Raw genomic sequence first — 24,416 nt, 5'->3', positions numbered from 1 at the left:
TGGGAAAGACTGAAGGCAAAAGAGAAGGGGGTAGCAGAGGATGAGATGGTTGGATAACATCACCCACTCAGTGAACATGAATTTGAGCAAACTCTGGGAGACAGTGAAGGACAGGGAAGCCTGGAAGGCTGCAGTCCGTGATGCTGCAAAGAGTTGGACGTGACCTAGTGACTCAACAACAACAACAAAACCCTTCAATGGTACCTCACTGACTTCACAATACACTGTTTGGATCTCCTCAAAACTTGCTTATCTCTTGTCTTATTTCCTCCAAAAGCTCCCTTTGTCATTCTCACCAATTCAGTAAGCCATGCGGAATTTACTTCAGTTCTTGGATTATGCCAAGCTTTCCTTTAGTGAGAAATACATTCCATCTTTTTCTACCCAGAAACTCTTCCTAACCTATATAACTCTACACATTGTTTAGATTTTTACTTAAATGTCACCTGCTGTGAATTATCCTTTGACCACCCTTCCCCTCTACCACCACACACCCACACCTCTCTCTGCAAGCTGCTGTAAGGTTTAGGCAAGAGGTAATAGGTATACATCTCAGCCAGTCTAATAGACTGTGGAATGTGTTATTGAAATAAGTAATAACGAGCTAGAATTATAACCTGTCTTTGTACTTACATCACAACTGTGAGGACTGATGAAAAGTGCATAAAATACCTAAATAGTAAAGCCAATATATGTCATCTATTACTCATTCACATATGTTTATAAAGTATGAACTACTTGCTATGTATTGTGGTAGACACTAGGGCTTGGGAAATTAATGTAATGTAAACAGTTAAAGAATAACTTATAGAATCAGTGTCCAAAGCATAACAAGATATATTCCAGGAATACTTGGCGAAATTAGTTAACCTGATTAAGATTCAAAGCATGGACAACATTTGGGTTGAGACATGGAGAGGCAGGATTTTACAAGGAAGGATTCTTCAGGGAGACAGGACAGTATGTGCAAGAACTGGGGCATGAAAGGGTATGAATTATCTTGCATGATACACACAATTTAGTGTAAATTGAAGCATGAGACTAAAACAAGGAAATGAGAGATGAAACTCGTCAGGGAGATGGAGTGTCTTTTATCCTGGGCAAAGTAACACAACTTTCTCCTACCGATCATCTTTGAATAATTTTCAGGACAGTGGTATTATCAAATTCACAGTTTCAGTGAGGTCATTATGGCAGCCATGTGGAGAATGGAATTCAGGGATCAAAACTGGAGTCAAGGTACTGGTAATGAGGCCATCTCACAACACTCCCAATGTGAAGTGATGAAGCTGAACAGAAGGCAGTGGGAGTTAAGATGGACAGATCTTATCCTGGGGATGTTAGAAATGTAGAATGGACATGATTTGATGTTAAAAGGCATTTGGAAGGATCTACAGGAATTTATCTAGAAAACTGGGAGGATAAAACCAAGATAGAGATCTTGAAAGAGAATTAAATTTTAAGTGGAAAGATGGGGATCTACTGGGTTGGTTAAAATTTATCACTAACTTCTCACAGGATTTGGAAAAACAAATGAGATACGCTTTGAAGTGTGTAGAGAGGCAAATGAGAATGGAAAAGCTGGACTCCAAAGAAATATGCATAATGCTCTTACCACTCAAACGAAGCAACAGGTTTTAGTGTGACTGCAACTGCAGAAAATTCAAGAGTCCTGGAGTGACTTGACTAGTATTTTTCCATCCTGGTGCCTCAGAGCTAAAGATGGCGCCTGTGGCAAAAATTAGAACGTGGGAGGGGGCACTGGGTGTAGCAGAAGATGACCTTTTGGGGGTTGCTGTTCTGTTTTAAACACACAGTTATCTCACTATAACTGAGATAACTCAGCACCAGATGAACCGTGGATAATTTTTTCCCCTAAGATGTGATCTGTGGTACAATTCTGTATTCTCCACGCTTAGAAGAATGTTTCATTTCGTGGGCACTATCGCGTGGGGGAGGGTGGTGGCGGTGGTGGCCTCACAAGTGTATTTCTTTGCATCATTCATGCTGCTTTGCCTTGGCGGGTTCCACGACAGCCTTCGTCTGGCTTTGCCCCCTCCCGTTTTTCCCAGAGCGGGCTACAGTTCTGAAGAGCAGAGAGCTTCTTCCGGGTGACAGAAGCTCCGAGAAGCACCTGCGTATTCCCAGGGTCCCTTCCCGCTTCAGGGAGAACGGATTCTTTCTCTTTCGTGGCCCGCGCGGGCCCGAGGAGTCCAGCGCGCGGCCCCCGAGCGCGCTCCTCACCGCAGTCTGAGGGCGCGCGCGCGCCGCCTCCGCCTACGCCACACAGCAGCGCCTCCGGGCCCCCGAGAAGGCGGTGCGGGGGCGGGGCTTCGGGAGGGGCGGAGCTACGGAGGGGCGCCGAGGCCCCGCCGAGGTCCAAACGGAGAGCGGGGCCCGCATCGGTTGTCATGGGGACGGTGGCGTAGGCAGGCGCTGACGTCGGCTGGAGGCGCGCTGCCCGCACTGCGGCACCCGGCGGGTGCTCAGAGCCTGGGAGGCTGGCGGTGGGGGTGCCTGGGTGGCCACCTCACTCCCAGCCCGCCCCGCAAGGTCCGGGTGGTGGCTCCCTAGGGACCCGCTGTCTGCAGCTCCGCGCCCTCTTCTGTGTGAGTACCCTGCAGGCCTGGTGGTGGCGGGATCCCGGGCCCGGGAACTCGGCCTGCCCTGCCCTCTCTGGGGACAGCAGCGTGGAGGGCTGCTCCGATCCTAGGGCGTGGGGGCGGTGGGCCCAGCAGGGCGGACGGGGGCGGCGATGCGCCACTGCAGTCTGACCCGCCCAGCGCCGCGGAGTGGAGAGATGTGGTTTTGAGAGTTACCTCTACGTACTTAACTTTTCTTCTCCCGTTCCTGGGCGGATCTTCTCCGGAGCGTTGAGCGTGTTGTACTGAAAGAGTGAATGCAATCTTTGCCTTTCCTATTCCTGATTCTGGTTTAACAGCATTTAAATCAGATGCATACTAAGTAAATTTATTTCCTTTTAGGGTGTCATCTTGGTGCTGAATCTTGAACCTGTGAAATGCCTTCTTAATTACATCTGAGAAAAGGTGATCGATCTGTTACGTTTCTAAGAGTCTAGTTACATTAATAGGGTCATTTCAATATGTATACAAATAGAAGAAAACGTATGCTGTTTAGGAATCCCTCCCAAATGGCTGGGCTACTTTTCGACATTACTGTAAGAACATCTACTGACTGGAGTATATGACTTTTCCTTCTGAGAAAAGGATGCCAACAATTTTTTCACTTGTTGCATTTATGATTGCTGTTACTGCTTGGGTCTTATGGAAGATTGCTTGTTATGAGGACTCTGCGAAGTTAAAAAATATATATGAAAGAAATTCAAATGCCCCAAATTTTTAATCGTATTTATAATCTTACATATTTATAAAGACTATCTTGATTTATTGATTGAATATGTATACGGGTTTTTGTTTCCTTTTTTCCCCGTGCTGTAAAATTCAGTTAAGGAGTGAATCATCCAAGCCTCTGCCTGTTTTTTCCTTCATCTTTAGTCATTTACTGGCTGATAATGAGGTGTTTAGAGAAAAAATAAAATGAGATGAAATGTAACGCGGTTTGTTTTCCTATTTTGTATTAATATCTCTTAGCAAGTCCTGTTAAAGGGATTGTGAAGGAGAAGTTTTTAAATATAATGACGTATATGAAGTTCACAGATGTCCTTTTAAGTTTGACCTTAATTTTTCTGGGTGATCTTACTTATCAAATATCAGTCATTATTAAAGTATTTGCTATAGTACACATTACCGTTTAGAGATGATTATTTCTGTAGTGTATTTGCTGTGTTCATCATTGAATAATATTAGTGTTTACTAATGGATTGTACATTAGACTATTAAATAATAGTAAATAATGTAAATACATAATTATGTTTTGTCTATCACATAATTGTCTATTTTTAATACTGTAATAATCACATAAAGTAATGGGCCATCCACTGTGCTGGTCACTTTTCCTTTTCAGTATTTCCTTTTCTCCTTATAATAAAGTAGGTGCCATTTTCATTTCCCAGGCAAAAAAAAAAAAACAAGCCTTAGTGAGTTTAAGTGGCTTGCCCAAAGCCATACATTCAGTAATTATCAAAACAAGAGCTTATGCCTGACTCATTTTGACCTATTACTGCCCCACCCCCTTTTAAAATGGGAATACATAGATGAAGAGAGCATAGGCCTAGCCTTCCCACAAGCTAATAGTTCGGTTGGGGAGGAGTGGGTAGTTTATCAGAGTGAAAATTCAGGAAGCAGAAGGAGGAATGAAGATCAAGGCACTGCGGGAGCACGGTGTAGACCACTTCTTTCTTGAAACTCTTTTTTTTTCCTTTGGTTACTTCTCCCAGTTTTTCATTATCTGCCTGATGTCTTTTAGTTTATTTTGTGGGCCCAGAATTTTCTTTTCAGCATTTTTTCTTGCAACCATCACAAATATAAACAATGCCCAAATTTTCATCCTCTGTCTCGTCACTGAGTTGCTATATTCTGTTGCCTACCAAACATAAATGGATTATATGTATATGTATTTCCATCCTTACACATACCCACATACACTATGTATATATATATATATAGTAATAATAGTTATCATTTTTGAAGAGCCTGCCATACACTAGGCGTTGTGCTAAGTGTTTTACTTGCATATTCTTATTTAATCTTTACAGTACCCTGTAAGTCATTTATTACTATTATTCTCTTTTGAAAGATGAGGAATTGAGGTCCACAGAGTTTAATCTACTGACAGGTAGAACCAGGAATCTGACAATAGAGCCAGCGCTTGTAGCTGCTTAATACCCATCAGATATCAGCCCAACATGTTCCACTAAGTTCATTGACTGTCTCTATAAGAAATATCTATTATAATTCTAGCTAATGTTGTAGATGTTTGTTCTGAGGCACTCTTTTAGCCTTTTAATCATTTAACTCTTAACAACAGTCCTCTGAATAGTTGTCGTCAGACTGACTTTACAGATGAGGAAACAAATTGCCCAGCCTATACAAGTAACTGTGGGAGATTACAGTAATTCCAGGACTTGTGTTTTAAACAACTCCACTGCTGTTGCTGCTGCTGCTAAGTCGCTTCAGTTGTGTCCGGCTCTGTGCGACCTCATAGAAGGCAGCGCACCACGCTCCGACGTCCCTGGGATTCTCCAGGCAAGAATACTGGAGTGGGTTGCCATTTCCTTCTCCAATGAGTGAAAGTGAAAAGTGAATGTGAAAAGTGAAAGTGAAGTCGCTCTGTCGTGTCCGACTCTTCACAACCCCATGGACTGCAGCCTACCAGGCTCCTCCATCCATGGGATTTTCCAGGCAAGAGTACTGGAGTGGGGTGCCATTGCCTTCTCGTAAACAACTCCACTATACTTGCCTATACTGTGCTGTACTCCAATTAATGATACTACTGGTCTAATTATTCAAGTTTGAAAACCATGAGAATCGTCCTTGACTCTTTGTTCTCTTTAGGAGTTTTTATTTCATCTGTCTAAAATGTCATAAATTTTCTGCTCAGGATAAAACAAAAGAAGTAAGCCTTTCTTGATGGCTCAGAGTCATAGTTCAGCTGTCTTCCTGATACTTAAATCACTATGAAGTGCCAGTCCCTCAACTGTGTCTGACTCTTTGTGACTCTCTGTAGCCCCACAAGCTCCTCTGTCTCTGGAGTTCTTCAGGCAAGAATACTGGGGTGGGTTGCCATTTCCTACTCCAGGGGATCATCCCCCAGGGATTGAACCCAGGTCTCCTGCATTGCAGGCAGATTCTTTACTGTCTGCACCGCCAGGGAATCACTGTGGAATACTTTTTAAGTATTAAATCTTTATTTGCTTTCTATCTTTTCCTATTTATGTGCTGCCAGGTTTCCGTTAGTGATGCAGTTGGCTTTGCGGCCTCTCTCTTTTCTAATCTGGGGTAGATTGGAAAGATGATCAGGCTTACTCAACCTAAATCGTCTGTAAAGAGTTAACACTGGTTCATATCAATAAGGAGTAGGAGGTTTTACTCTGTGGATTTAATGATGTCTGTTTTGTCTGTGTACTGGATAGTTGTTACAGAAGTTAACTCACATAATTAGTTTATTTGTATAAGCATTCTTTTTAGCATTTCTTAGCAGACTTTTCTGTCCAAAGTACCACTAATACTAAAGGAACATGAATGTGGATCTCTGGGTATCTAGAACCTTAACTGATAACTGTTGAGCCAAAATAAAAAAAAATTTTTTTTAAGTCTTCAGTTTTATTCTTAAAAATGTATGCACATTATGTTCCAGTGTGAGAATTGATGTTTTAGACACCCTCATCTTTTAAAAAATTGAAAATTTAAGAATATATATACTGAGTTTATCCATGTTTTAGGTACACAATGATACACACCCAGGTATTGATCTGAGAAGACGGCATGAATGCTTGTGCTAACCTTCTGTTGCAGCAGTATTTTCAGTGGCAGACACAGAAATATTTAAATTCATTATCTGTGAATGTGCCACCCAGAAGTATACTTTACTAGTGCAATAATATATGCACTTGGGAAAATCAGTTGTGATATGGAGTTTGGTTTCTCAGAAGTACATTGAAATGTCCATTTATTTACTTAAAATACTTTAGGGTTAGTGTTAGTCGCTCAGTCGTGTCCGACGCTGCGACCTCATGGACTGTAACCTACCACGCTCCTCTGTCCGTGGAATTCTCCAGGTAAGAATACTGAAGTGGGTTGCCATTCCCTTCTCAGGGGATGTTCTTGACCCAGGGATCAAACCGGGGTCTCTCACATTGCAGGCAGATTATTTACCATCTGAGCTACCAGGAAAGCCCAAATACTTTAAAAGCATACTAAGTTAGATGCTTGTTTCCTTTCAACAATTTAAAAAATTTTTTTCTTAATATATACATATTTTACTCAATTTTGATCCAGTTTGCTTCACTTTAAGACTAAACTGATTTAGATGTATTTAAGTTGTTTGTATAAGATGGGGATAAGAGAACTTAGTTTTATTTTTAACCTGTTGAGATAGTGGACAATCACATAATGTTGCATGAAGAATATTCTATAACTTTTATTTGGAAAATCTGTTTTACAAATAAATCTCTTTGTTTTAATAGGATCCTGACTGAATCAGTGCTTTATACTATCACTCAATACTCTCCATAAAGCTGAGATATGCCCACTGGTAAGACTTCTATGAAATTTTTTATATGAAGTGCATATTATTTACTTTAAAGTTTGGATTATTTTAAGGGATTCTTTAACCAATTAAGGAGTAAAGTAGATATCAACCAAATATAAAATTTATAGATACTTCATAGTTTGATATTTCTTTCTGTGAAATGTTGGTAATTAAGGTTAATATGTATTCAGTGGCTGGCAATTTGGGACTCAGCTGGGCAGAGTAAATAACACATGGTTAGTTTTTATTTTTTATTATCAAATGGATATTTGACTTTAAAGTAGACTTTGGTGAACTTTTTCCTAAAAGGCAAGCTAGTAAATATTTTAGGTTTGGTCTCTGCTACAACTACTCAACTCTGCCATAGAAGCACGGAGGCAGCCATGATAATTCTTAACAGAGTGGGTATGACTGTGTTTCAATAAAACTTTATTTATTAAAACAGTTGACTGTCCTGCAGGTAGTTTCCCAATACCTGCCCTGGGGCATTCATTCATTCAGCATTTATTTGAAACATGTTTGAGTACTTACCCTGTGCTAGACCCCATAATAATAGCTAGGGTCGTCATTATGAACTATTGGGTATAGTGGGAGAATCACAGTATATTTATATACACATATATATATAGGTATACAAATAATTATACAAATTCAGGCTGGGTTAAGAGCTGTGACGGAAAAAAGTCTGCAATGTGAGAAATGGAGAAATATAGATGAGGTTGTCAGGAAATGTTCCACTTTAGAGGCAACATTTAAAAACAGGCATATTAACCCCAGCCAGGTGTGAGGAGTTAGAAGACGTCTGCACAGGGTAGAGGCAGCTTCATGTGGGAAATTGCCTGTTTTGGCAGAAGAGGTAAAAAAGAAAAAAAGGTATGTCTGGCTAGAATGTAGGAATGTCAGGGGCTGTTTTTTTAAATTGAAGCTGTAGAGGTAGAAACAGGCCAGGAAATGAGAACCACGTAGGGCACGTGAACGACTTGCTTTATTTTGTTCCAAGTGAACTGGGAAACTCACAGTCTTAAGCAAGGACTAGCCTGATATGATTTATGTTTAAAAGAGGAAAGCAACTTTCAGCTTTTAATATTTGTTGAAGACTTGATTGTTGGCCAGTCAAGCGTTAGTCATTTTTCATGAAAAAGTGATCTTTGACTTAGGATTATTCTGACTTTACACATAAGGAGAATGAAGTTTAGAGATGTTAAGTGACTTGTTTTAAGGCCACATAACTAACAGTGGCAGATGCTGTGTGCATGATAAGTAACAAGTTAACTTAGCAAAGGAAACTTTTGGAGGGAGTAGCCCAAAAGGTAAGCAGGGTGTCAGTGAATTTGGTGTCACCAAATCCAAAAGAAAGGTTGTTTAAGAAAGGACTCGTCAACTGTTTTAATTAAAGCAGGTATTTGTGAGTCTGTGGGGTTTTATTTCTTATCATGATGTATGTGATAGTAGAGTTGCAGAGAAAATGACATGAGTCATTATCATTTGTAGTTGAGAGTGAAGCTAAAGTGAAGACCAAAGTTCGCTTTGAGGAGTTGCTGAAGGCCCACAATGATCTAACATGTGAAAGAAAAAAACTGAAGAAAAAAACTGTCCAATCTGGAGAAAAAATCTCAGTGAGTAATTCATCATTTGGTAATGTTGACTTGAATATCTGCATAAAACCGAGAGTTTCTAAGGAACTTCGGAAATTAAAAACAGCAAAATGGTCAATCACATGGTAAAACAAAGCTTGCCTTCTAATCAGCCTCAGCTCACTCTTGGAGTATTGAGTTCTCGAGTGCTGTCCTGCAAGAATACAGACCAACTGGTTGAAGTGACCAGGGATGCCAGGGAAATGCAAACTAGCCATATTACACAGTCTTGCAGAAAACCCTGATTTTTAACCCAGAATTGTGAAGAATTTAGAAAGTAATATTTCAGATATGTAATGGCTTATCTTCGTATAGAGTTCTTCATCTGATTCTACCGAGCAGAACCAGGGGAAATCAATGGAATCTTAAAGAAAGAGTGACCCTTTTGTAGTTGAGGTACACTTTCAAATGATAGAATTTTTTGGTATCACCCTTGAAGGGATTGAAAATACAGAACTCAAAGAAATACTAAACAAGTCAGAAATTAACTACAACCTGATTCGGGTATTAGAGTCTGTAATGGTGTCCCAGTTAAGGCACTATTTGCTCTTCAAACCTGTCTCGCTATTTCCCTTTGTGTTCCCATTTCATACACTCCTTTGACCATAATCTCTGTGTAATGACACACACACACACACAAGCACAAATAAGTAACTTCATGCAAGTTCTGGTAATTGGTACTTGCATGTTCTGGTAATTGATAAAAGGAATACACACGTTCCTTTAACAGGAGATTTATGAGTTATATGCATCCTACGTTTTACTTGGAGCATATTCTAACCTAGTCTGTATTTTGTCATGAGACCTCTTCATTTTAGTGTTCTGCCTGGAAGCCATCAGTGTAATAATTATATTCTTGAGTGAAACAAAAAAAAGTATTGACCTTGGCTAGGATCCAGCCGCGTGCATGTAAGGAGTTCCTAGTACCCCAGTGTACTACACTGCGTACAAAGTAAGAACCACTGAGAGAATGGAGCAGATTAGGTCCAGCCTAGTGGATGCTGCCCTAAGATAGAACATGCTGCTTTTGGTGTATGGTAGGGAATAGTGGCATATGGACAGTGAACATTGCTTACTGATATATGCCCTCACCTTGAGGAAAGTGGTATACATTTGGCAAACCAGAAAGAACCCTGGACGCAACTACAGAATATTTTTATGGACTCAGACCAAGTGGAACTCATACTTCCTCTCTCTGTCAGAACTGGGCTTTGTGAGCTTGAACAAGGTACAGTTTAAGCCAGGGATGCTAAATTAAATGGATAACCAGAAAATGGGCAGAAAATGTGTTCACTTATCTAAGATCCAGTTTAGGTGTTGGGGACACCTAAGGGATAGGTCATTAAAAGTAATTTACTCAGTCTCTTTTGGCACACACCAGGCCATCCGCAGTCTCTCTTAATTTAAAGATAAAAGTATTTAGGAAGAATTTTTCAGCCGGACAGAAGCAGATTATTCCTAGAAAGCAAAAGTATTTTTGAAATGCTGCTTTAACAAATAGAGGAGGATACCTGTTTTTATTTACTAAAATACAGTGCTCTCTTTCAAGCACTTCTAAATATTTTATGTATATTCACTAGTTTTTAATTTAATACAAACAATATAATTATGAAGCTTCATTTACATTTACAGATAGGGAAACTAGAACACAGAGAGTTTGAATAACTTACTTAGAGTTGCATAGTTAATGATAAAACCTTGATTCAAACTGACAATCTGACTTCAGAATCTACTGTCTTCACCACAACCTAATAGGACCCTGTTTAGTAAAGTAAGAAGTGATAGGACCTCTTCAGAATAAGAACTCCCATGTGTAGAACAGGCTGAGACTAAAAAGGAAGCAGGCTTAAATAAGAAGATTAAGCAAAGGGAAAGCCATAGAAGAATTCATCATAATGGAAGGTTTATCTTCCTGTTTTTAAACTGTCTATCAGACACTGTGATAAGGTTTTTACAAATTATCATTTCTGATTCTCCTGTTAATCATGAAAGTAGGTATTAGAGGTCTTATTTTGCACATGAGAAATTTTATGACTGTCTGAATAGAAAACCACTTACTATCTCTGCCAGGTTCATATAGCCAGAAATAGGGTAAGCTGGAGTAATTTATTTATATGTAGGTGGTGCTAAATATATGTATGATTCTTATACATAAAGAATCCACCTGCCAGTACAGGAGACTTAAGAGACACAAGTTTGATCCCTGGGTTGGGAAGAGTCCCTGGAGAAGGGAATGGTTACCCATTCCAGTATTCTTGCCTGGAGAATTCCATGGAAGAGGAGCCTGGTGGGCTACAGTCCATGGGGCTGCAAAGAGTCAGACACAGCTGAGCACACACACACATTTTTGTATGTATTAACATGTATCAGAAATTTTATTTAGCCCACTGATTAATGAGGGAACCAGTAAGATGTTATAACCAGTTCAAATGGATGTGATTTACAGAGATTTATATTCTTTACCAGGCAAAATTCAGTTGCATTATATTAGTAGAAATCATTTACATAGCTTTCCCTTCTCCAGGGCATCTTCCCAACCCAAGGATCAAACCCATGTCTCCCACATTGCAGGCAGATTCTTTACCAGCTGAGCCACAGGGAAGCCCATATTGTTATTTACCAGACAAAATTTAGTTGCATTATATTAATAGAAATCTTTTATTTTTGTGACACTAAAGTAAAACCAAAACAACCTGAATCCTTCTACTTAGAGACAACCTACATATACAAACTTTGTGCCATATTTTTTAATATCATGTAAGAATTTTAGAATCTGGATTTAAAACTACAGTCTCTCTCCATAATTCTTTCTTCATTGCTGCCTCAAAAACTGTACCTCAGGCCTAAAATAATAGAATTGACACTAAGGAAAAATTTAGTGATTGGCCTACAAATATGAGAGAAAATGGCTGAAACTAAAATGAAAGATACAGTAAATAAGGGCATATCGAAATACTTGACTTACAAGTGTATGTTCCCAGACAGCACTAATGGAGCAGAAATAATAGAAAGAGGATGAGGAGGAAACTTTCCTGAGAATGAAAAAGGATGTGGGAAGAGATGAATCCATCTTGCATTCCAGGTAAAGTTTGAGATGAGAACTCTATCTGGAAACTTAAATTTCAAGGGAGAGAGAAATTTTGCTAACATCTAAACAGAAGAAACACCTAGTGTGTTTCTAGCTTCTCTCCAAAAACACTTAAGTCGAAAGACAATGGAGCAAGATCCATACAATATTTAGGGAAAAACAGTGTTCCAAGGGATCTACTCGCCTATATTGTCAGTCATGTATGAGGGCAGTAGGGAGCATGTGAATTGGGAAAGAATTGTGACTGGTGTTCCCTCCCGAAAAAATCAACAAAACTACAGAAGATAGATTAGTTGAATGTGTAGTACCATCTCCAGAGACATGAATGAAAACAAAGTATTTAGGAATAGAGAGTTTATAATCTGAAAATAAATTTGGATGAGCCCTGAAACCAGTTATGTGTGTAGAAGTTTCTGCATTGTTTCTGCCAGGGGTTTCAAGAAGCTATGGTACGGGGACTAGTACTGATAACATTGCTTTAGCTTCTGGGGGAAAAGGTCATTTACAGTCTCATTTTATCTCACATTAAATTACATTTCAGATATCTTAAAAAGTTAAATGTAAAAATCTAAATTAAGAGACAAATACTTGAAGAAAATAGAAGTGGGCTGGTTCAGTTTTCCAGTGTGGGAAGATACTCTGATATTAAATGAAGGACAACCCAAATAATGAGAATATTCTCTGTCTGCACACAGAAGACTGGTAAATACTTGTTGAAGGAATAGATAAATCTGAGGTAGAAGATACTTTGAGTCAGAAACAAATATAACTAAAAGTTAGCTAATTCACTGAAACTGATTTTTTTTTATAGTCACAGATCTAGTACTCATATAGCCAATAACATAGTAATAGCTAAAATTTATTAAGCACTTGTATTCTGGAACCAGAAGGTTCTTTTTAGTGTTCTATTCCCCTATCAATCTAAAGAACAACCTATGAGTAAGTTCCATTCCAAATGTTAATAAATAAAGAAATGCTATAAATAAATGCCTTATTCAAGGCATTTAGTAAGGCATATAGTAAGATACTATATCTCTTAGGGCTTTCCAAGTGGTGCTAGTGGTGAAGAACCCACCTGCCATTGCAGAAGACATAAGAGACGTGAATTCGATCCCTGGGTTGGGAAGATCCCGCGGGGAAGGGCATTCCAACTCACTCCAGTCTTCTTGCCTGGAGAATTCCATGAACAGAGGAGCCTGATGGGCTACAGTCCAAAGGGTCATGAAGAGTCAGACATGACTGAAGCAACTTAGCACGCAGGTGTCTTAGGTGAGCAAAAGGTATGAAAAAAATTAATTACAAGAGAAAATGACATCAACTAATAAAAATACAGGAACGCTTTAAAAGTGATTTAGGTTGGAAACCAGAATGGTATTTTTACTTACCAAAGAAGTATTCAAGAGTTAATTACCAGGGTAGAGAGCAAAACTTTTTGATATAATGTTTATAAAAAGATGAAGCAATACAAGTATGGACAACTTTTTCAGAAAGTTTAACTGTAAAAGGAGTATTTTTAGTGCTGATATTGGGGAAGATAAGGGAGAGATTTGATGATACAGGACAGGAAAAATTTTTAGAAACACAAGTTAAGACCCATCTCTTTATAATGAGAAGGAAAGAGAAAAAGATTGTTTAGAGTACATGAAAATTTGTAGATTTGGTAGTAGAAAGTTGCAGCTTCCCATTTGATGGCTTTTGACTCACCTGTGAAAGTGAGTCAAGAAGTGACAACATTGAACATCAGAGGTAAGTGAAGACAACTTGAAATAGCCAGTGTGCAAAAGGTACCGAAGAATGCATATAAACAGATTATGCAGCGTGGGAGAACTGTTTGTAGCTTTGAGGTCTCAGTTGAATTTATAGGCCATATCTTTATAAAAGCACCAATCTTTGAAGTGGTTCAGTTTCTTCGGGCCGCATTCAACAGCCTGGTTATAGTTATAGAGATGAACATCACTTAATTTGAACAGTGCCTGGAGTTTTTTCCAGACAGGTGTGATGGATAAAAAGTACATGGTAATGGAAAGTGATGAATGAAGTGACAGATTATGAAATCAAATTATTAAGAACTAGAGACGAGAGGCATGATAGATAAGGAGGATATATGGAGTTCAAAGCATAATGAATGATTTATTGTTTTATACCACTAAGTCTGGAGTGGTTTGATACTCAGTAGTAATAACTGGAACCAATAAGTATAAATTGTTAAGTAGAGAATAAATACTCAAAACTGTGGCTTTTATTAATTTTGTAGTTGCATCTGAATTTTTGCTTTAATTTAAAGGAAGGAATTTAAATCATTATCATTGTCAATCCTATATCATCTTGATTTCACTCTTTGATTTTTCTCCTATCTCATTTTATCCTAATGTTATTTCATAGAGGTGATAACTTCTTTTATGAATAACAGTTTCTAAAAATGTTTTATGTGTTAAATCAATTTTAAAGGGTGGAAAATATGCTAGATTTTCTTTTTCAGTCACTCAGTTGTATTCAACTCTTTGTGACCCCATGGACTGCAGCATACCAGGCTTCCCTGTCCTTCACTATCTCCTGGAGTTTTCTCAGGCTCATATCCATTGAGTCAGTGATGCCATCCAACCACCTCATCCTCTGCTGCCCACTTCTCTTGCCCTCAATCTTTCCCAGCATCAGGGTCTTTTCCAGTGAGTCAGCTCTTTGCATCAGGTGGCCAAAGTACTGAAGCTTCAGCTTCAGCATCGGTCCTTCCAATGAGTACTCAGGGTTGGTTTCCTTTAGAATTGACTGGTTTGATCTCTGTACTGTCCAAGGGACTTTTAAGATCTTCTCCAGCACCACAGTTCAGAAGAATCAATTCTTTGGCAGTCAGCCTTCTTTATGGTCCGGCTCTCATATCTGTACATGATTACTGGAAAAGCCATAGCTTTGGCTCTATGGACCTTTGTCAGCAAAGTGATATCTCTGCTTTTTAAACATGTCTCAGTTTGTCATAGTTTCTTCCAAGGAGCAAGCGTCTTTTAATTTCATGGCTGCAGTCACCATCTTCAGTGATCTTTGGAGCCCAAGAAAATAAAATCTGCCGCTGTTTCCATTTTTTTCCCTATCTGTTTGCCATAAAGTGATGGGACCGGATGCCATGATCTTAGTTTTTTGAATGTTGAATTTTAAACCAGCCTTCTCACTTTCTTTCACCTTCATCAGGAATCTCTTTAGTTTTTCTTCGCTTTCTGCTGTTCAAGTAGTGTTATCTGCATATCTAAGGTTGTTGATATTCCTCCCTGGCAATCTTGATTCCAGCTTGTGATTCATCCAGCTTGGCATTTTGCATGATATACTCTGCATATAAGTTAAATAAGCAGGATGACAATATACAACCTTGACATACTCCTCTCCCAGTTTTGAACCAGTCCATTGTTATACATCCAGTTCTAACTGATGTTTCTTGATCTTCATACAGATTTCTCAGGATGCAAGTAAGGTGATCTATTATTCCCATCTCTTCAAGAATTTTCCACAGTTTGTTGTGATCCACACAGTCAAAAGCTTTAGTCAATGAAGCAGAAGTAGATGTTTTTCTGGAATTCTTTTGCTTTTTCTGTGATCCAACTGATGCTGGCAATTTGAGCTTTGGTTCCTCTGCCTTTTTTTAAGTCCAGCTACTCATAATATTCTTTAGTTAGTTCATGTATTCATTCACCTTTATCAGGCTCAACATTCCAGAAGCTCAGAGCTCAGTTCCTAGGAGCCAGCCAAGAGCTGATCCTGCAAACAGGCCTGGGATTTGCAGGATTTGAGCAATGAGGGCTGCTGAATTAACTCTTTTCTTCACAACCTCTAACCAGACTGATCAGAAAAAAAAGAAAAGAAGACAAATTACTAATATTAGGAATGTAAATGTAATTCACTGTAGATGTGTTAAAGACCTAAAAAGGACAATAAAGGAGTATTATGAAAAACTTTATGACAAAAAATTTAGCAACTTAGATAAAATGTTTAAATTACTTGAAGGATACAAGCTACTGAAGCTCACTCAAAAAGAGATAACTTGAATATTTTACATCTTTTTTAAAAATTTAATTTGTGGTTAAAAACCTGTGGAAAAAACTAGGTGGCTAGTTTTCTCAGCTGACTTTATTAATAAATTTTACCAAACATTTGAGGAAGAAATCATATTAATTCTATATAAATTCTTTCAGACTATGTAAAAAGAGGGAATACTTCTCCATTCTTTTGAGGGGGCAATTTTAAATTATTCTAATACTAAAAGAGAAAGACATTACAGGAAAATTACACCAGTATCCCTTTTGAACACAGAGCAGATATCTTCCACAAAATTTAGGGAATCAGTCTTACATTATATAAAAATAATTATATACATTATGTAATTTATCTCAGCAATATATCACAGTGTTGAAAAAAAAAATCAATGTAACTCACCATAAAATTAAACAAAACCATATGATCATCTCAATAAATGCAGTAAAAGACTTTACAAAATTTGTCACCCATTCTGATAACTAAAACAAAAAGAGAAGGGAACTTCTTCAACTTGATGGAGGGAATCTACAATAACTTACAGTTAAGATAGTACTTAAAATTAAAAAACTGAAAGCTTTTGCTCTAAGCTTGAACACATCACCATAGATATTCCTAACTGTATAGGTAACCAATGCAATAATGCAGTTTTTTTAAAAAGTATAAAAATTGTAAAAGAAATAAAAGAATCTCATTTGCAGATGACAGAATCTCAAAAAAATGCTATTAGAATTATTTAATGAATTAGCAGAATATAAGGTCTAAATATAAAAACCAATTGTATTTTTGTACCAGTAGTGAATAATTTAAAATTTAAAATATCATTTGTAATAGAAACCAAATATATAGTGATCTAGGTTACATTTATCAAAATATATGCAAACCTGGATACTGAAAATCCCTAATCTGCTAAAAATTAAAACCAAATAGAGATATCCATGTTCAGGGATTGAAAGTATTGTCAGGTAATTATTAACAGATTATTATTATCCATTCTCTGAAAATTTGATCTGTTGATTCAATTGAACCCTAATCAAAATGCCAATAGACGTTAAGAATTAAAAATCTGATTTTCAAATTTATTTGGAAATATAAACAACAAACTTAGAACAGCCAAAACAATTTTGAAAAGGAAGAACAAAGTTGAAGGAATTTTATCATGTGATTCAAAACTCATTGTAAAGGTGTAGTAGCCAGAACAACCTGGTATTGTCATAAAGGTGGACATATAGGTCATACATCAGCAGAGAGTCTAGAAATAGACCCCAGTGTATGTGGTCAATTGATCATTGCCAGAATTACCAAGATACCTCAGAGGGGAAAAGGATAATCTTTTTCAACAAATTTTGCTGAAACAATCTGATATACAGTATTGTAAACTATGACCATATCATATTCAGAAATTAAATAGAAATGGATCAATGACTTTAAAAAAGTAAGAGCTAAATTCTACATATATAACTTGTAGAATAAGCAAGATAAGCTTGCTGACCTTGAGTTATGAATAGATTTCTCAGGATACAAAAGTATGAACCATAAACGAAAAGGGGGTTAAATTGGGCTTTGTGAAAATTCAAAACATTGCTGAGAAAATGAAAAGATAAAATTATAAGTTGAGAGGAAATATTTGCAACACATCAATAAAATGTATTTAGAAAACCTTAGGAACTGTCAAAACTCAATGATGTGAAACAACGTTGTGAAAATGGGCAAAAGGGTTGAACTCAAGTAACCAAAGAGATACAGATAGGAAATAAGCACGTGTAGCGATATGCTCAGTAAAGATGTGCTCAGCACGGCGTGTGTGCTCGGTCGCTCAGTCGCGTCCAACTCTGCAACCCCACGGACGGTAGCCCGCCAGGCTCCTCTGTCCATGGGATTCTCCTGGTAAGAAAACTGGAATGGATTGCCACTTCCTCCTCTAGGGGATCTTCCGGACCCAGGGATATTCCCTGTGACCCAGGTATCAAACCCGCATCTCCTGTGTCTCCTACATTGCAGGTGGATTCTTTACAGCAGAGCCACGGGGGAAGCCTGCTTAGTGATGCCGTTAATAATTAGTTTGAAAATAGTACGGAGATACCATTACATACCTATTAGAATGCAAAAGGATGAAAATTGACAATGCTAAGTGCCAACAAGTGTGCTAAATAATTGGAACTCACTCATTTGAGAGTGAGAACTGGCACAGCCATTTTAGGAAGCTGTTTGGCAGTTATTTAAGAACTTAGGCGTATACTTAGCACATAATATAGCAGTTGCACTTGTGGATATTTACTCAAGAGAAATGAAAACATAACATGCAAAGCTAGAAATAACTCACATGACCATTAATTGGTATATGGAGAAATAAAATGTAATATCTTTCCATAAAATGAAGTGGAATGTTATTATAAATGCAACTACATGAATGAATCTCAAAGCTTTATGCTGAGTGAAGGATGCCAGAAACAAAAAACTATCTTCTATATGATTCCATCTGTATGAGATTCTAGACAAGACAAACTATAGTGAAAGGAAACAGATCAATGGTTGAGTGGGGCCCGGACCTGGAGGGTAGGGACTGATTTTGTAAAGGAGCGCGTAGGGTACTAGAAATGTTTAATATCTTGATAGTCGTGCTATCCTGTGGTGTCATGGCTGTATATGTTTGTCAAAATTCATTTAAGTATACACTTACAGCTGGTGATTATTATTATAATTCATATAATTTGTTATGTCTCAATAATCCTGATTTTTAAAAACAAACTAAAGCAAAAAAATGTTGCAGAGATGGTAAAGATAAATGGATGGTTAAAGATAAACAGAACATGAACAAATGTATTTGAGAGATTTCAAAATTCAGTGATAGTCCATGAAATGTGAAATTCCATGAAGTAGACTTTTTAAATTATAGTATGACAAAACTAGAACAACAAAAATTTTACATTTATAAATTACTTGGTAATGTAAAATCTGTCTCGTGAAGCGATTAGCAAGAAAAAGGAAATACAAACCACAAAAACAGGAATTTAAAAAGTAATGAAACTATCGTCTCAATAGAATCAGTGGAATGCTACCAAAGATACTCTAAGGATTGTATTTAAAATGATGTTATTAGTACAAAGGTTGACAGATCAGTGGAAGAGAGTAAATAAACATCTTAAGAGCTTCATCTGATGAGCTTCCCCAGGGTTTCGTTTTCAAAATCCTTTCTTCTAGACTATAATTCTTTCTCCTGTTTCTAATTTTTGGTTATCTTTTCCCATTTATTAGTGTACTCACAGTTTACATTGATTGCCACTACGTTTCTGGTACTGAGAAAACAGAAAAGTTAGCATTTGCCCTGTATTGATGTAATGGAAATTCAAGGTTGTTAAGTATGACTGTCTTCAGAGAAAGAAGACAAAAGTAAGTTTCTGAACAGATTATCATTGATTTTCCTTGTGTGAGGCAATACAGGATTGAACTTTGGGTCTTCTTTTTTAAGTAATTTCTGAATTTTTTTCTATTTTAAAATTTTCTGTTTTTTTTTTTTTTTTTTACTGTTTTATGGATATGTTGCTTCTAGAAACAGAACATGTGAAAATAAACCTTTAAGAAGATATTTTTATTAAATTTGATTAGGAAAGATTTTTGGAGGATATGGCTTCAGAGTTTATCCTTAAGGAATAGGTAAAATTTGGAAATATATTTTAGATGAGCAGAAGAGTCTTAAAGATGGTAAAATATTGGCTATGTGGTGGGATACATTTTTCCACCTTTTCACATATATTAGACATTCTAACTACTTTGAAACATGCAGGATTTCAGTAATTGAACTTCATTCATTTCTGGGAGAATTCTTTGACTTCAATCTTTTATCACTATGGTTCTACCCATTCTGTTTTTGAATGCATCTCTTCAGCTTTTATTTATGTCGCTCAAAATTTTAGTTCTAACATCTGCAGTTGTTTTTCATCTCATATCTTTTTGAATTTCTTAATATTAATTCTACTTATTTTAACTTATTTTGTTTTTGCTGTTTGTTGTTCTTCTCTGTTAATTTTTCTCTTTTATTGGATTTGGTGAACTCCTCCTTGATTCTGCTACTGTCCGTCAGTGTTAGTTTTCAGTTGTTAGTCATCTTTGTATTTGAGAATTTTTCTCCTGCCTGTTGGTGGTTTTCTACAGTCTGCTTCCGCTATTGGTGAGGGTTGTACCTGCCTGAGACATGAAGCCATATCTGCATGTTCCGCTGTTTTGTTCTCTGGGTGAAAGTCACCATGTAACGCAACTGGAGGAGGGGAACAGAGCTGCCGTCCCGACTCCTCAGCTGGTCATCCTCAGGCTTATCCCTTCTTTTCGTATTCCTTGCCTGAGCTTATGGCTTCCCCAGAACCAGCCTTTTCTCTGGAGAAGTCGTTTCCTACAGGCTGTGGTTTTCTCTGGTAGTTTCTTAACGGATTTCTTAATGGATCTAATCCTGCCTGTTTTTCATCCTTGGGGAATCTCTCAAAATATTTATTTTATTACTAGTAACATTCCTTTTTGATTTCTAGCATTATTTTCTGTTTATTTCTTATTTTAAATAATTTTGAATGGAGAAAGCTATTAATACAAGTATGTGCTTAGTCATTTGATTTAACTTGATAATATTTAATACTTAGCAGCCTTTTCAGTGATATGTTTGAACTAATTGCAGAGTAATCCTAGAGCTATAAACCTTTGATTTTTGAATTTAATTATGAAGCAAGATAAATGACCTGTGTGGGTTTTCTATTAGAGTACATGGAATACTTTAACCATAGCTCTTCTAGCAATTTCACTGATATCTTTTAATTAGGTTAGAGTATGGATCATTTTGCCAGAGGAAAGTAGCATTTGAGATTTGAGCAGTTAATTCACTTTAAAAAAGTCATTAACATGTTCCCCATGTTAGTTAACTCATTCAGTCTGAATTTATTCTCAAGATTGCTGGTCTAAGACTGAGAGAATAAGCAGGAAAACGCCCACCGCAGGCCCTAGAATGTGTCACAGTCCTGGCGTAAAAAGTGAAGTATTCTTCCCAGTGTTGCATATTGTGAAACAGGCAACACGATTTTCTCTTTCAGAACTAAGCTGTGCTTAGCTGACTCTCTGTTATCGTGTCGTCTTCTAGCTTGATGCTGTTACAAGCAATCTTCAGAAAACCAGGGAAACTAAAAGTGATGATATAACTGCTGTTAATACTAAGAACCCAGAGAAGTACATGCGAGTGACTAAAAACAAAGCAAGGGATCCGCAGTCAGCAACTGAAGATCCAGAAAATGATGTTAGTGTGGGGGACGAGAAGCAAGAAAAGGCAAGTAAGAAGGTTACGAAAACAGCGCTTCAGGCGACTGCACAAGAGATGGAGCCAGAAGCTCCTGAGCAGGGAGATGCGACACCTCAGAAAACACGGACGAAGCCACAGCCTGGCGTCACGCATGACAAAAGCGACAAGGCCAGGGAGGAGGGAGAAAAGAATAGTTTAGATGAAGAACAACTGATGCAAGGGTACCAGCTCCAAGTAGCTGAAGAAATGGCAAAGGAGATTAAGAAGAAAATCCGAAAGAAACTCAAGGAGCAGTTGTCTTACTTTCCCTTAGATTCTTCATTGCATGATGACAAATTGAGTGGTGAAAAAAGAAAAAAGAAAAAAAAGAAAGTTCCCATCTTGTCTAAATCTGAAACAAGGTATGTTACATTGATAAATATACAATGTCCTCTTTAAAAAAACACTATTTTCAGCTTTTGAGTGATACCTGGGGTTTTGTTACCAAGTCCAAGCTCATAGTGCTTGCCTCACAAGAGGCAAATAATTGTGAGCGACCAGTTGTTGGGGCAATGAATGGCAACTCTATTCAGAAAGCCAGCAAATTCAGAAGATGCTTCATGCCCCAGATAACCATCTTGCCTGAGATAGAATTCAAGATCCTTTTGAGGAGGAGGGAGTACTAAATACTAAAAGGAGAGGGAGTCAAGTCAAACACTTTCTGGTTCCATAAGCCTCCAGAGAGGATCTGTTAATTTCTTTCTCCCTGCAGTCATTCACAGGTGGACCTGGCAAGGATTTACAGGTAAGTTCCTGTGAGGATTTACAGGTAAGTTTCCTGTGAGCTATACAAAGGTATTTTAGCTTAATTCTCATTACTTGGGGAGCAGCGTTTCCAGGGATGGGCCATTATGTATAATTCAAGCACACAGGCAACATCCTTTTAGTGATCAACTTGTAATAGAATACAGAAGGTTCTTCCTGTTACAATCCCCCCCATCGGTGTCCATACCACAATCTTGTGGGATTCTGCTGAATGGAAGTGACAAATTTCCTTAGACTCTTCAGTCAGTCCTTTTTGAAATCTTTAGTCAGTCCTATTTGAACCCAATGAAACCTCTCACTGCTTTGTTGTCTAATTCATAATAACTTGTGGTTTTGGTTCTAGTTCCCAATACATATATCAAATTCCTATGCTGTTTATTTGGATAAAACTGAACAAATTGGTTGCCCCTTCCCCAGCTGTACTGGAATTACCATCTACTTCTGTTGGATAGGCAGACCCGTTGGAGGCAAACCCATGAATAGTGTAGTACAGAAGTTTTAGTATAATTGGCAAATACTAGGTCTTTTAGCACTCTTAGATATCTGCCCCTACCTGGGCAGACACCTGGATGGCCTACCATACAGTATTTTAAAGGTGCTTCATTTAAGCCTGCTTCTGGGAGCCATTGATCCGTAGCAGGGCAACTGGCAAGGCCTTATGCTAAGTTAAATGTCTCTCGACATTAGTATTTTAGTGACATTTATGGTTTTTCCTATTGATTGTGGTCTCCAGGATGAATAGTTTTAATGCTTATCCAAATCAGGATGATTTCCCGAAGGAGTGCTTTCAGAGAGTCTCTGTTCATGGAATACGCTTTCACCCACCCTGAAAAAGTGTCCACAGCAACACTATCAGGTTATCTGAGATTTCTTGCAATTGGGATATTTAAGTGACGTCTCTTTTTCAGTGCGGGGGGCAGGGGCAGGTTCCTCTGTGTTGAGTCTCCATCTGGGGAGGGATGACAGGAGTCTGGGATTTTTTTAAGATCTTGGGGGAAAGAGCTCTGTGTCCTTTTCTGGGCTTTTCATGAACTGTAGATTTCCAGCATTCTGATGGGACTCTGTCAAACTTTTCTGGTGAAAAACTTCACCAAAGTGAGGTCTGTCAGAAAATCAATCAACTTATTCCCCACTGTCAATTTTACCTGGAGTTCCTGTGGGGAATTCAATGCCTCAAGTCCAAGGGAACCCTTGGGCCTCTTCATTCAGAGTGTCCCTCTCTGCCATATAAGAGGCTGTCGTCTTTTGTTGTTCTTCTGTTTCAGCCTAGAGCAGTTTCTGTTTTCCAGAGTTCTTCCTCCTTACTACAGTAAGCACATCATTCCTTCCCCAGTGGGGACTTAGCTCTCATCCAGTTACTCGCCTTCTGGGAATCCAGTGCCTCTGCCAAAAAAGTGATGTTTCATTTTGCATCTTTCTTCTGTTTTTCCCTGTCGAATAGTTTAAAAAAGCAACATCTACCAATTAAGAAATGTTCATTCCAAATGTTCCATCTAATTTTTATAACTTTCTCCTGATATCTGAGGCACTTTGCCCCAAAAGGTCAAATTTGCCATTCTGATATTTTCAGGGGTCTCAGAATCTGCATCAGTATGATGTCTGTAGGTCTGATAAATCCTTTCCAAAAGTTCAGAGAGGTCTTCATTTGTTTTGCTGAATTTCCTGAATATTGTTCAAACCCTTTTGCTTTGGTTTCCCCTTTCAAAGCCCTGCTGAGATGCACTAACAAGCCGTGCTCTACTAAGGGCCTCCCTCGCTGGGATCCTAAGTCGGTTCAGCTGTGGGTGCTCACGTGTGCTTCATGTATAGAGGATCCTCCCTATGAGAAGGGTTGCAGTCTTAGGAGCGTTGGGATTTTCCAATTAAACAAGTCTGAGAAACCCAGCCAGCTGTTTGTTTGCATTTAAGCTCCCTACTAGATAACGGCATAAAGGAAATTACCCTGTTCCCATAGTAGCTTCTGGCCCAATCGGGTGCCCTGTCTGGTCTTAAATGACAATATCAGAACAAGTCCCTCTCCACCAGAAACTAACACAGGATTTTCTAACTGATCCCTATAAGGAGGGGAAGTCCTGAGCCCCAGTGTCAGAAATTGGGACTGGGTAGGAATGGGAGATGGTGGAAAGGGTGGATGTATTGGCCTAGTGGCCAGATTGGCTGGGTCAGTTAAGGTTTGAGGAATTAAGGTTTGAAGCAACATATCCTCACTTTCATTCCCTTCCTTTTTTCTTCTATTCTGATAATAGTACAGATGCTTTCACATAAAGGATTATCATTCTTCCCCAATTTTTCACAAAATACCTGTAGAGTCATTCAAAATGCTCTATGAAATAGCAATTTATCATTAAAAGGATACCTTTTTGCTTTAGCATCAACCAGCTGGGATTACAACATGCATTTGAATAGAAACCTGATTAACGCTATGACA

At 38.2% G+C, this 24,416-nt stretch overlaps 1 protein-coding gene across 8 annotated transcripts in view; it reads left to right on the top strand.

The window, feature by feature from the left end:
* The first annotated feature begins 2,347 nt into the window (after window positions 1-2,347).
* Window positions 2,348-24,416, top strand: part of AHI1 (Abelson helper integration site 1) — a 209,137-nt gene continuing 187,068 nt past the window's right edge. For 5 of the 8 annotated variants that reach the window (XM_043456931.1, XM_043456929.1, XM_043456930.1 and 2 more), the window contains exons 1-5: window positions 2,348-2,609; window positions 2,985-3,047; window positions 7,106-7,173; window positions 8,662-8,786; window positions 21,029-21,585. In XM_043456931.1, the coding sequence (XP_043312866.1) occupies window positions 7,164-7,173; window positions 8,662-8,786; window positions 21,029-21,585 (692 nt within the window). In that variant the 5' untranslated portion in view covers window positions 2,348-2,609; window positions 2,985-3,047; window positions 7,106-7,163. Of the gene's footprint in view, window positions 2,610-2,984; window positions 3,048-7,105; window positions 7,174-8,661; window positions 8,787-11,785; window positions 11,887-19,164; window positions 19,300-21,028; window positions 21,586-24,416 lie in introns of those variants that run through there. The other 3 variants (XM_043456928.1, XM_043456932.1, XM_043456933.1) reach the window with 3 other exon arrangements.

This window comes from Cervus canadensis, chromosome 33 (genome assembly GCF_019320065.1).
Source record: "Cervus canadensis isolate Bull #8, Minnesota chromosome 33, ASM1932006v1, whole genome shotgun sequence".
NCBI classification, from domain to species: domain Eukaryota; kingdom Metazoa; phylum Chordata; class Mammalia; order Artiodactyla; family Cervidae; genus Cervus; species Cervus canadensis.
Note: the sequence above shows the minus strand (reverse complement) of the source record. Positions and strands in the feature narration are given on the sequence as shown.